The 13,172-nt window shown below is 51.4% G+C and overlaps 1 protein-coding gene across 1 annotated transcript in view; it reads left to right on the top strand.

Annotated features, from left to right (window-relative positions):
- Positions 1 to 4,417: 4,417 nt before the first annotated feature.
- Olfm2 (olfactomedin 2) overlaps positions 4,418 to 13,172 on the top strand; it is a 77,191-nt gene continuing 68,436 nt past the window's right edge. The window contains exon 1 of the mRNA XM_087561630.1: positions 4,418 to 4,605. Within this exon, the coding sequence (XP_087417756.1) occupies positions 4,537 to 4,605 (69 nt within the window). The 5' untranslated portion in view covers positions 4,418 to 4,536. The remainder of the gene's footprint in view (positions 4,606 to 13,172) is intronic.

Below are 13,172 nucleotides of genomic sequence, written 5' to 3'. Positions count from 1 at the left end.
CCTCTTATTCTGCCTTTAATCCTAGAGTGGGCACAGGCAGGTGGATCTCTGTGAGATTGAGGCCAGCCTGGTCTATATAGAGAGTTCTAGGGGCCATCCAGAGCTACATAGTAAGACCCAGTCTCACCAAACAAAAGTGGGTCTAGTGTTGTGCTGGTTAGTTTTTGTCCACTTGACACAAACCAAGCATACTTGGGAAAGCAGGAATTACACTCACGGGACTGCCTTCATCAGACTGACCGGCCGGCCTGTAGGCGTTACTCCAGGGCGTTTTTAAATTGTTGGTTGATATGGAAGGAGCCAGCTTACTATGAGCAGTGGAATCCATAGGCAGGTGGTCCTGGCCTGTGTAAGAAAGCAGGCTGAGGATGTCATGGAAAGCAAGCCAATGAGCAGCTCTCCTCCCAGGTCCCCTGCCTTGAGTCCTGGCTTGGCTTCATTCAGGGATGGATGTGACCCACAGCCAAGCAAACCTTTCTTCACCCACGCTGTTTTGTCAGCGTTTTAGCACAGCAGCAAACTAGAACATGCACAGATGCACACACGAGGACACACACACACACACACATGCACACACACACGCACACGCACATGCACAGGCTTGAACAACCCCAGTGCTGGGGAAACAGACGGGAGGACCCTGCAGCACACTGACCTGCCTCTAACTGGATCAACGACTCCAGGGTTAGTGAGAGCTCCTGTGTCAAGAGTAAGGTGGGCAGTGACGGGAGACAACACAGACCTGTGGGCTCCACACACAGCTGCCTGTGAGAAGCAGAGCCAATATCCAAAACCCTCTCCATGGGAAACTCCTGTGAGTGGGGACCTGGTTGCCTAATTCTTGACTGGACTCTGTCACACCCTTCTCCTTCCTGCTGATTATGGACTTACCAATCACATCAGACTGTGAGGTCGAACTCCAACCAATGAGTTGAGACATGGTCACTGCCTGATTAGAATAAAAATCGTTGGGATTTTTTTTCCCAGCGTATGCATTGGAGTGCATGTGAACAGGTGCACATACACACGCACCCGGAACTGAAGTAAAATTTTCCATGAATATCCTCTCCCTCAAATTGCTTTTGGTACTTACTCCTACGGCTGAGAAGAAGATCCAGCAGGGGTCACGGTCCAGAAATCCAGACTGAGCAAAGGCGTCCCCTCCCAGATCCCGTCTGGCACCATTTTACAGTTCAGCTACTGTCCTCCCACCCCGAGGAGCCCTCAAAGCACCGTCCGTCCCCTTCTGGGGACAACGGGCTACAGGATTGATGGAGATGCCTTCTAAGGCTAAGGTTCTGCCTAAAAAACAGATTCTGTCTTGAGTTTGCAAGGGCTCCGGTAACAGGCTCTGGGGACTAAGCAACCAAGTATCTACCTATGTGTCACCGATGCCTCTTGACAGACAACTTGGGTGAAGAAACAGGTGTCTTTGTGTGTGTGGTGATGGTGGGGTACACACAAGGTGGGCAGAGAAGGACGGCAGGTGCCTTTATCACTTGCCAGCTTACCGCCTCGAGGCAGGGTGGCCCACTGATCCCAAGTGTTGACATCTCCCCTAGGTTGGCTAGCCAGCAAGCTGCCAGCATCCACCCGTCTCTGCCCCAAGGTCTAGGGTTATAGTCACACAAAGCCAAGCCCAGTTTTCATGTATGTTCTTAGAATTTGAACTCAAGTCCTCCTGTTTTCATGAGAAACACTCCCATCCACTGAGCCCTCTCCCCTGCCCAGGAAAAGGTGTCTTACCAAACAGGAACCTGCGAGGCATTGGTACCAGGACTACATCTTCCTCTTTGCCTGTGCACCCACTAGAATCTGCTAGATAAGGCCTTCTGCATCTTTTTGTGGGTTTGCATGCAGTGCGTGTGTGTGTGTGTGTGTGTGTGTGTGAGAGAGAGAGAGAGAGAGAGAGAGAGAGAGATTCACCTCAAGTATGCGTTCCTCAGTCATTCTCTACCTTATAGAGTGTGATGCATGTGTGAATAAGTGTGGGTTCGTGTGCACAGTCAGGCATGCAGACACCAGAGCAGGACATTGGTGTCTTCCTCTATCTCTGCCTGTCTGGTTACCTGAGACAAGATCCCACTAACTCCAACACTCTGGTTTTCAGCTAGGCTGGCTGCCAGCGAGCTCTCAGGTTCTGCTTACTTGTCTCTGTTCCCCAACACTTACATGCATCTCCCAAACCTCCACCTCCCTTTATCTTTCATGGCCAAATTCCCTGTAATCCAACTATGTCCCTCTTCCTACCTCAACATCCACCCTACAGTACCCCACAAAGGGTGGAGGGAAGGAGGGAAGGAGGGAAGGAGGGGAGGAGGGAAGGAGGGAGGGAGGGAAGGAGGGAGGGAAGGAGGGAGGGAAGGAAGAAGGGAAGGAGGGAAGGAGGGAGAGAAGGAGGGGAGGAGGGAAAGAGGGAGGGAAGGAGGGGGAGAAGGAGGGGAGGAGGGAAGGAGGGGGAAGGAAGGAGGGAGGGAAGGAAAGAGGGAAGGAGGAAGGGAATGAGGGAAGGAAGGGAGGGAAGTAAGGAAGAGGGAAGGAGGGAAAGGAGAGAGAGAGAAGGAAGGAAGAAAGGAGGGAGGGAAGGAAAGAAAGAAGGAGGGAAGGAGGGAGTAAGGGAAGGAGGGAGGGAAGGAGGGAAGGAGGGAAGGAAGGAAGAAGGGAAGGAGGGAAGGAGGGAGAGAAGGAGGGGAGGAGGGAAGGAGGGGGAGAAGGAGGGGAGGAGGGAAGGAGGGAGGGAGGGAAGGAGGGAGGGAGGGAAGGAGGGAAGGAGGATGATGCCATCGAGGCTTCAGGAAGGGAAGGTGAGTGAGGACGCTCCTGGCCAGTACTGAGAACCAGACAAAGACTGCAGAGTCTCCCAGAGAAGGCAGGACAGGGATGCTATTCATATGCAAATGAGACTCGAGGCTTTGCTAATATTTTGATTCTCTTGAGAATCCAGCCTGTCATTTGCACCATGAAAGCAGGAGAGAGAAAAGGGATTGGGGGAGGAGACCTGTGGGAAATGGGTGACCTGAGAAAGGGGACATGGGTGCCCCTTTGCTGAGGGACGGGTCACCACCTGCTCATTCCACGGGTTTGCCTTGGCATCATCTTCATCCTCCATTCCCATCTCTTAATTTTTTCTTATGAATTTATAAAACTTTATTTTTCCATGTACATGCATATGTGTGTGTAGGTCAGGGGACGATTTCCACGTGGGTCCTGGGGATTGAACTCAGGTCACTGGGTTAGCAGCGAGCACTGTTACCCACTGAGCCGTCTCTGCCTTTTGTTTGGTTTTGAGACAGGGTCGCACGTAATCCCAGTTAGCCTCATATTTGCTGAGAAGGTCCTCACACTCACTAATTTTTATTTTTATTTTTATATGGTTTCCCTTTATACTACGCATCTGTGGGTCACAAATGCTTTGGGTCCTAAGGCCATCTGAACACACATGTATTTACATCACAATTCACAACAGTAGAAAAATTAGTTCTGATGTAGCAATAGGATGATTTTATGATTGGGGGTCAGCATGGCACGATGAACTGTGTTAAAGTGCTTTACCGTTAGGAAGGTGGAGAACCACTGCTTTACAGCTTTGCCTGGCTTGGCACTGGCTATGTAGAACTTGCCGGTTTTGAAGTCACAGAGATCCCTTAGTGCTGGGATTGAAGGTGTGTGCCACCACACCCAGATGACATCGGATTCTAGATCCTGCTGCCTTTACCTCCTAACTCCCAAGTGCTGGAATGACAGGTGTGTTCCACCATGACTGGGCGCTCGCTCTCTCTCTCTCTCTCTCTCTCTCTCTCTCTCTCTCTCTCTCTCTCTCTGTGTGTGTGTGTGTGTGTGTGTGTGTGTGTGTGTGTGTGTGTGTGTCTTATTCTGCAGTCTTGGATGGATGGATACCTATCCTACAGCTCAGACCAGCCGCAAACTTCCGATCCCCTTTCCTCTGCCTCCCTAGTACTGGGTAACAGGTATGCGCCGCCCCATGACTCCACGCGCCCACCTCTGACCCACCTTCCCTCCGATATTCCCCACTTGCCCAATTTCTAATTTTCCAGTCTGTGCCTCAGTTTCCCTGTGGATTATTCGCCCTTTTTCAGGTTAGGATGATGATCCTCCCTTTGGTCCCCGCCCCTCATCCCTCTCCTCTATCCTCATCGTGGGAAAATTCTAGGAGGGTGAAATTGACAAGCACGTGACAGTCCCCCTCCCCCATCTCATGACCTTTCACACCTAGGTTTACGGGGATGGCGAGTGCAGGTCTGCCGGGTCTGGTCCCTGGCCCCTCTTGCTCACCCTTGTCAGCACCCCACCTGCTGGCAGGGGCCCCACTCAATGGGGCTGTCGCCCAGAACCGGGTTGGGGGCGGGGCTGGGGGCGGAGCCCGCGACAAAGGCTGGGCGCGGGGCGGGGGTGGGGTGGAATCCCGGCCGCGGGCGAGGCGGGGAGGAGGCGCTCGGGTCGCCCGGGCGGGCGGGCGGGGTCGCGCCTGGCGGCGGGTCCCCATTACCCAGGCGCCTGTCGGGCGGGGGGCGCGTCATGTGGCCGCTCACGGTCCCGCGGCTGTCGCTGCTGCTGTGGCTGCTCTGCCCAGGCCTCGCCGGACAGGTAGGGGCCCCGCGGGCAGGTGTGGGCGCTGGGGAGCCCTGGAAGGGACGCGGCCTCAGAGGGGTCCCAAGAACAAGAGCTTTGGGGTCCACGAGCCTCCCCTTCTAACAGCTGCAGGATGGCGAGGGGCATATGGGGAAGGTCGCAGCAAAGGAGGGGTTGGAACATCCACCCTTGTTTGGGGAAACCCTGGGGACACCCAATGCAACCTTAATGTGGGGAGATTGGGGGAAGACACTCCTTTTGGGGTTCCAGCCCCCCTCGATGATCCACAGCTTACATCCCTCCATCTAGCTGTGAGATTGGGGAGGGAAACTTCGGGGGGCTTTGGGGTGTTTCCTGTCACTTGCCCATCATGGGGCTAGGGTGTTTAGCTTCTAAAGCTCCCCATATTTATTGCCTGAACCCCTATAGTGGGGAAGGGGGCGGGACTCACGTGTGAATGACTGACAGGAATGTGTGCCAGGTGCTTGCTGCTCCTGGGTGCCAGGGAAACGTGTGTCTTTGTGTTGTGGCTGGGTGTGACCCAGGGGAGTTTGTGTGTGTGTGCGTGTGTTCAGATGTGAGTGAATTGGGGTGTGACTGGGAGAGGGTGTGTGTACGTGTGGGAGACTGTATGAGTGACAGTGGGGGCAGGGTGACCCGGGGACCAGTGTGATGATAGATAGGAGTTTGTGGATCTGTCTGTGACTGGCTGTGTGACCCGGCATGAGGACCTGTGAATCTCTGTGGTGTGTTCATCGGCTCCCGCTATATGTCAATAACGGGGTGTGACAATTGTCCTCATGGCTGTGCCCAGATGCCTGGGTTGTCCAAAACTCGAGTGACAGTCAGGTGTGTGGCCATGTGAGGGCAGTCTGTGCCTTTGGTTGGATAAATCACTCTAAAACGGGCTGTTCAGGGTGACAGGCTGTGTGTGCAAACGTGTCAGCCAGGCCCTGTGTGTATTGGCTCTGTTCATGCCCCATTCCTGGTCTGGCAGATGCAGGTGGCTCCCTGTGGCACCCCATCCTTTGCGGAAGCTGGGAAAGCTTTGCAAAATGTGGAGGGGCCAAGCTCTCTCCTACTGTTGAGAAACCTTATTCCTCCTCCATCTTGGGGATGGGAATACCCCCCCCCAAGATCTCATGTGGGGAGTTAGGAAGCTGCTATCAATAAAACAGTAACATAATAGCAACCACTGTAGAAGGGCTAAGAGTCAAGGTTGTATTACAGACACAGCAGGAGCCAAGGTGCTTAATCCTCTGGGTGTCTGAGGATGGTAGGGTGGCAGGGTTACCCTCATTTAAGAGATAGGGATACTGAGGCACAGAAGTTAGGTCATTTGCTTAAGACCAGACAGCCCAGAAGTAGCAAAGACAAGATAGAACCCAGGCAGGTCTCTCCTGAACCTACACACTTAGCATTTGAAAAATAATCCACTCCAGGGTCTACACTGCCTGGGTAGACATGACTAGGTGGGGTTTCTAGGTAGAAACTCACAATAAGGGTCTGAACACCTTCCCTTTTCTGATTAAGACAAGTGGGCAACCAGCTGTAGTTTACACCCCAGTCTCTCCTGCTGGCAGAGACGGGTCCGTGAAGGATTTCCACAAGGAGAGGTTGCGGGGTTCCCTGCACTCCGCCCATCTCAGCACAAACATGTTGAGTAGGGAAGGTGTAGCCGGGTGCACACGGTGAGCACTCAACATGCAAGCCCAAAAGGAACTAGGCACACGTGTGAAGGAGACAAAAAGAGAAAAACATAAACCCGAAAAATGGCTGGGAAAAAAACGAACCAGGAGGGAAAACGACTTTAGTTTCTGAGGTAATTGAGTCACCCTTAGGTTTCCAGTCCCAAGGCCAGTTTGCAGAGAAACCCCAGGAATGGAGGGAGGGGACTTACGGCGGGCCTGATTGGGGATGGTGCTACTTGGAGAGCAAGGGAGGGGCCACATGCCAGAGTGTGCAGAGGCTGAAGCGAGGAAATATGAGCCGCGATTCTTTGGGGGCAGCAGTCACTGGCTGCACTGCTTCAGGTGGCCACTAGGGGGCACCACGTGACGGCTAAAAGGTAATGCCCAGTGGTTAACGCGGTCTGCCTGCACAAGGGGAAGGAGAGGAGGAGGGCAAAAGAGGACAGGAACAGAAGAGAGAAGGGCGGGGTTCTGAGAAGGCGGCCCTGCCCCTCTTAATTCTCTGTCTAATCCCAGACACCTCTCCTCAATCCCAGCAGAGCCCTTCCCGGGAAATCATTTCCTCAGTCATTCAATCACCAGATTTGATGAAGCAGCGAGGCCCAGCCCTCCTGGAGCTGACCTTCAGGTGTAGCAGACAGATGAAACCACAAAAAAAAAAAAAAAAAAAATGTATACATCAGCTCCAAGAGCCAAATCTATATATAATCCTGGGCAAATAGGGAAAAAAAAAATCACAAGTAGAAGCTAGTCCTGGTGACCCACACCTGTAATCCAGGGTGTGTGTGTGTGTGTGTGTGGGGACGGGATCAGAAATTCAAGGTCGTTCTCCATCACATTGTGAGTTCAAGCCCTCCCCCCACGGAGATTAAAGAGTGGAAATGGGGGTGAGGATCTGGAGCAACAGCTCAGAGGGTCAGGAGGGCCTGGCGTTTGTTCTAGTTAGCTCTCGGTGCTGTGATATGGAACTGACAAAAACAGCCTAGAGGAGGAGGGTTTGGCTTACACTTCAGGTGAAGTCCATCACCGATGGGGCTCTAGGCAAGCAGGGAGCACTGAGGAACACTCTTCACTGGCTAACAGTCAGCTTTCTTATACAGCCCTGGCCCACCTGCCTGTATTCTTGCCCACACTGGGCGAGGCCTTCCCATGTCAATCAAAACCACCTCTCACAGCTCCATGGGACCTAATCCACTCTCCCGGCCTCCACAAACAGGCACACACAGCACAAGCATGTAAGCTAATAAGGGGAAACCTTTTTGTGATTGTTGTTGTCTTAGTCAAGACAGGGTTTCTCCGTTTTCTGGCTGTCCTGGAACTCTGTGGACCAGCCTGGCCTTGAACTCACAGAGTTCTGCCTGCTTCTGGGTCAACAGGGGTGTACCCCACACTTACTTAGCTTCATTTTAGTCTTATCTGGGCTTGAGGCCAATGCTCTACGGCATGGGAATGACTAGTTTGATTTAACCATATACCTCAGGGTCTTTGCACTTCCCGCTCTGTTCTATCTACCCGGATACGGTTCCCCTCGGAACATTTATTTCAGTGCCTCCTTATTGAACACGTGACTCATAAAAGTAAGTCTCAAGGAAATGAGGGTGGAGACAGGGATTTTCCTAGGGACTATTTGGGCTGGTGTGGTCCAAGAGGTGTCTTGAAAGAGTGGAATTAGAAGCAATGTAAGAAAGAGTTAGTGAGAATGGCTTTCGGGTGAAGGGTGGCTAAGGCTGGAGGAAGAGTCAGCATGTGCAGAGGGCCTGAGATCAGGGGGCCCTGTGAGGCTGCTGTGGACCCACAGGGTGAGGAAAGATAAATTCGGGGCTGGGTGAGATCAAAGCCCAGCAAGGTGGAAGTGCTAGGAGCTTGTGAGTGTGAGTGGTCAGGGGTCTGTGGTCGAGGAGGAATTGCACCTGCCAGGGGCATTTTCCCACCTTGCTAGGATTTGCCTCTCACTCTAGGTCCTGGCCACTACACAGTTCTGTGTGAGAGTGTGTAAATATTTGTGTGTGTGTGTGTGTGTGTGTGTGTGTATGTGTGTGTGTGTGTGCGTGCTCATGTATGTTTGTGTACATGTGGAGGCCAGAAGTCCACCTGGGTATCACCTTCAATTGTTCTTTTCCTTGTTTTAAAAATGATTTTGAAATTTTAATTGTTTGGTATGTCTTAGTTTTTTTTTTTTTTTTTTTTTTTTTTTGTGGGAGGCACCATTTGCAGCCAGGGCTCTTAGCCACTGAGATCTCTCTCCAGACCCCAATTTAAGATTTTTTGGTGGCCATTGGTGTTTTGTTTTTTTTGTTGTTTTTTAAGACAGAGTTTCTCTATATGGCCCTGGCTGTCCTAGAATTTGCTCTGTTGAGCAGGCTGGCTTCAAACACAGAGATCCTCCTGCCTCTGCCTCCTGAGTGCTGAGACAAAAGGTTTACACCACCATGCCCAGTTCTAGTGCCCTTTTCTGTAGAGCCGTCTCATGTGCCCTTCTACTTTAGCTTTTGAGGCCCTTTCTCACAGACACAGAACTCTCACTTTGACTGGCTACCCCTGAGCTCCAGGGGACCTTTGTCTCCGTCTTCATAGTCTGGGATTGCAGTGTGTTCAGCTGTGCTTGGCGTTTATGTGGGCGCCAGGGATCTGGAGTCTGGTTCCCATGTTTGTGCTACAAATTCTCCACCCATTGAGTCAGCTCTGGCCAAAGTACAAGATTCTTAAGTGGCCTAGAGCCACAGGGACCCTGACAGTCCTAAGCCTGCCATCTCCCCTTGAGCAGTTGTCCTCTTCCCAACACCTGAAAGTCCTTCCTTAGGTCTAACTTTAAAATATTTTAGTTTAAAATGTTTATGAGCATCCTGTTGCTGACAAACCAGAAGATCCAATTACGGATGGTCGTGAGCCACCATGTGGTTTCTGGGATTTGAACTCAGGATCTCTGGAAGAGCAGACAGTGCTCTTAATCACTGAGCCATCTCTCCACCCCCAAAATTTTAGTTTTTATTGAGACAAGCTTACTCATAGACCAGGATGGACTCACCATGTAGCCAAGGATGGCCTTGTACACCTGACTTTCCTCCTTCACCTCTCAAGTGCTGGGGCAACAGGTGTGCACCCCACACCCGCATTAGCTTTATCTTAGTCTTGTCTGGGCGTAGGGCCAATGCTTTAGGGGTCCCCGCAGGATAGGAATGACTAGTTCAATTTAGCCATGAGCTCCAGGGTCTTTGCACTTTCCACTCCCTTCCGTTTACCTGGGTACTGTTCCCCTCGGAACCCCTTGCTCTTCTTTCTGCTTAAATCACTTACTCTCAGAAGGCTGCTGTGATCGGCCATCTAAAGTCATCTATTCGAGGCAGTTCTGAGGCGAGACAAGAGCTGCTTGCACACGTGCACGCTGCACTGTCACAGCAGCCAGTCCGAGGACTGAGGGGCTCTGAGTACCTAGAGGGGGAGGAGCAGATAGACAGTGGAAACGCTGCACAGAGCGAAGCTTCCTCCCCAGGCCCGACAGGGAGCGAAGGAAACTTCAGGATTGAGCTGATCAGGGCTGGAGGTGTGTAACCAGTTGTGTAACCAGTGGACAAGATTCTAGCCCGATTTATATGAAGCTCTGAGTCCCAATCCTCAGCACCCGACTATGGTGCCAAATGCCTATAATTCTAGCACTTGGGAGATCAATTGAATGTGTAAGGATCAGGAGTTCAAGGTCAACCTCTACAACAGAAGTTCTCAGTCTGCGTGTTAAGACACCTGGGGGTCACATATCAGATATCCTGCATATCAGATATATACATTATAATTCATACGCCCATAACAGTGGCGAAATACAGTAATGAAGTAGCAACAAAATAATTTTGTGGTTGTGGTGGCCACAGATGAGGAGCTGCATTAAAAGGTCTAACATTAGGAAGGTTGAGAACCACTGCTCTGATTACATGGCATAGTGTTTGAGTCTAGCTTACGCTACATAGACCCTCCCCCAACCCGACCCCCAGCTATAAAAACAAAACAAATCAGGCTGATGTATAGCTCACATCCAAAGCCTTGGATTCCATCCCAAGCAGTACACAGTGTAGGTGTGGTGGTGCACACCCAGAATCCCAACTCTCAGAAGACACTGACAGACGATTGCCACTATTTTGGGGCCTGCCTGGGTTACAAAATGAGACCCTGTCACAACAAAACAAAATGTATGATTCACAGAGTTCTGGACTTTTCCGTAGAATATATTCTGTTGCTGTTATCGGAAACGTCAGAAAGCAAACCATTGGGGAAGTGGGAACCCCTGTGCCAAGGGAGGTGCCTGAGATCATAGGTGTCAAACCGGGGCTGGAATTCCGCGGAGGAGTGCTGCTGCTACTTTGAGCCAAGCTGAACTTCCTCAACTTTTCCAAGGTGTTAACATCCCAGCTTGACTAGGGGCGGGGGAAATCAGGACAAACTGCGAGAGGAGCCTCCTGGGGCTGCGTCCAAAACTGAGGTGTTGGGGCGACACCTAGTGGTAGAGTGAGGTTTGTGCAGGACGTTAGTGTGTGTGCTTGAGTTTATACAAGCATGTGTGTGTGCGCGCGCGTGTGCCTGTGCAGGCATACATTTAACAGACGTACCTCAGTTGGGGAGCTCCTCAGAAGCACCCCCACTTAGTTTTGTTGTTGTTGCTGTTTGGTTTTGGTTTTCCAAGACAGGTTTTCTCTGGGTAGCCCTAACTGTCTAGGAACTCACTCTGTAGACCAGGCTGGCTTCAAACTCAGAGATCTGTCTGCCTCTGCCTCTGTAGTGCTGGGATTAAAGGCATGCGCCGCCACCATCTGGCTTTATTTTTGTTTGTAAATTTTAATCACATTTATTTATTTGTGAAGAAGAGAGTTCTTGGCCTGGTACCCACGTGGAAGTCAGAGCACATGAAGGTCAGAAGACAGCTTCAAGGAGCCAATTCTCTCTTTCACTGTTTGGGAGCCGGGGATGGAACTCAGCTCTTCAGGTTTGGCACCAAGCCACCTCAGTCTCTGGACCTTCTCTCACCAGCCTCACTGTGATTTTGAGAGAGGATCTCTCACTGGCCTGAGCTTACCACGTTCAGGACTGGGTACGGTCACCATAGTGGGGGGACAGATTATGCTCCCACATTCAGAGAGCCAAGAATCCACACTGATCCCCAGGGTGGCAGCCCCTGATACACTTAGCACATCTGTGCCTCAGGCCAATCTGAGGGGAAGCAGGAAGCATCTGGGTAGGGCTAAGAGACTGCATGGACGAGGTGTGTTTAGCAAGCTATTCACCTTAACGCCAGTGAACCCTGGCATCTCCTGCTCCTCCACTCCCACCCCCATGTGTATGAGGGTATATGTCAGCATGTGTGTGGTTGCATGTGCATGTGAAGGCTGGCCGGAGGTTGGCATTTGCTGTCTTCCTGGGTTGCTTTTTGCTTCGTGTTGCGGCATGATCTGTCTGTGAACTTGGAGCATGCTGACTCAGTTAGTCTAGCAAGATGGCTTTCTGTGAAGATCCTGTTTCCACCATGCGAGTACTGAGAGTCCACCCGGCCCATGCCCACCTGACACTTCCATGGGCTTTGGGAACCAGAAGTCCGGTCTTCATGCTTCATGTGGCAAGCCCTTGGCCCGATGAACCATTTCATTTATTTATCTTAGTGTGAGCATGTGTCTGATCCTGGAGGCCAGAGGACAGCTCGCAGGAGCGGGTTCTCTCCTTTTCCCACATGGGTGCCGGGTTAGAACTCAGGTCACTATTCTCAGCAGCTTTTACCTGCTAAGCCATCTTGACAGCCCCTTTACATACAGTGTTAATGATGTACTAATTATTACTAGTCATATCTAATGCTCTCCTGGGTGCTAAGTCCTACTTTGAAGACCGAACTATAAAGTATCACTGCACCAAAATAAAGAAAGCCAAAAGTAGAATCTGTTGAGGCCATGGAGAGGATACACAACTCCTCGTCCCTGAGGCCCAGAGATCCCACTGTCCTCCAGAAAAACACAGGAAGGCTGGAGAGATGGCTTCACAGTTAAGAGCACTGGCTGCCCTTCCAGAGGACCTGGGTTCAGTCCCCAGCACCCATGTGGCAGCTCACAATTGTCTGTAACTCCACCTCATACAGACATGCATGTAGGCAAAACACCAATCCACATGAAATAAAAATAAACAAATCATATTTAATATAAAAGAACTGGAGAGATGGCTCAGAGGTTAACAGCACTGGCTGCTCTTCCAGAGGTCCTGGGTTCAATTCCCAGCACCCACATGGTGGCTCACAACCATCTACAGTGTGATCTGATGCCCTCTTCTGGCCTGCAGGTGTTCATGCTGATAGAGCGCTCATACACATAAAATAAAAACATAAATCTTAAAAAAAAAAGGAAAGAAAGAAAAAGAGAAAAACACAGCAAACACACAAAGAGATGAATACTTTCCCCCCCTTGTTTCTCTGGTAATTTCAGAGTGACACAGTGGTGTCACAGAGAGATGAGGCACAGCTTGCTTCAGAGTGCCTGAGAGTCTACAAGTCCAAGAGACTGATGCAAGCTGGGCATGGTGGGCCCGCCATCTTAGAGCTCTGAAGGCTCAGGCACAGAACTTGAAGTAGAAGACTGGTGTGGGCAACTTAACAAGACTTTGTTTTAAAATAAAACAAAAGGAGGCTAGGGGAGTGGCTCAGCCCTGCCTAGAATCCCCCATTCAAGGCTGGGAGCCTGGCAGCTGTAGAGCCCACCCCCATCCTTCAGTGAGTGCTTGGGGGCGTGGCTCAGCTGTAGAGTCCCACCCCCATCCTTCAGTGAGTGCTTGGGGGCGTGGCTCAGCTGTAGAGTCCCACCCCCATCCTTCAGTGAGTGCTTGGGGGCGTGGCTCAGCTGTAGAGTCCACCCCCATCCTTCAGTGAGTGCT

Source organism: Rattus norvegicus, chromosome 8 (genome assembly GCF_021556685.1).
Source record: "Rattus norvegicus strain SHRSP/BbbUtx chromosome 8, alternate assembly SHRSP_T2T, whole genome shotgun sequence".
Lineage (NCBI taxonomy): Eukaryota > Metazoa > Chordata > Mammalia > Rodentia > Muridae > Rattus > Rattus norvegicus.
The sequence above is the reverse complement of the archived record's forward strand: the minus strand, read 5'-3'. Positions and strand labels throughout refer to the sequence as shown.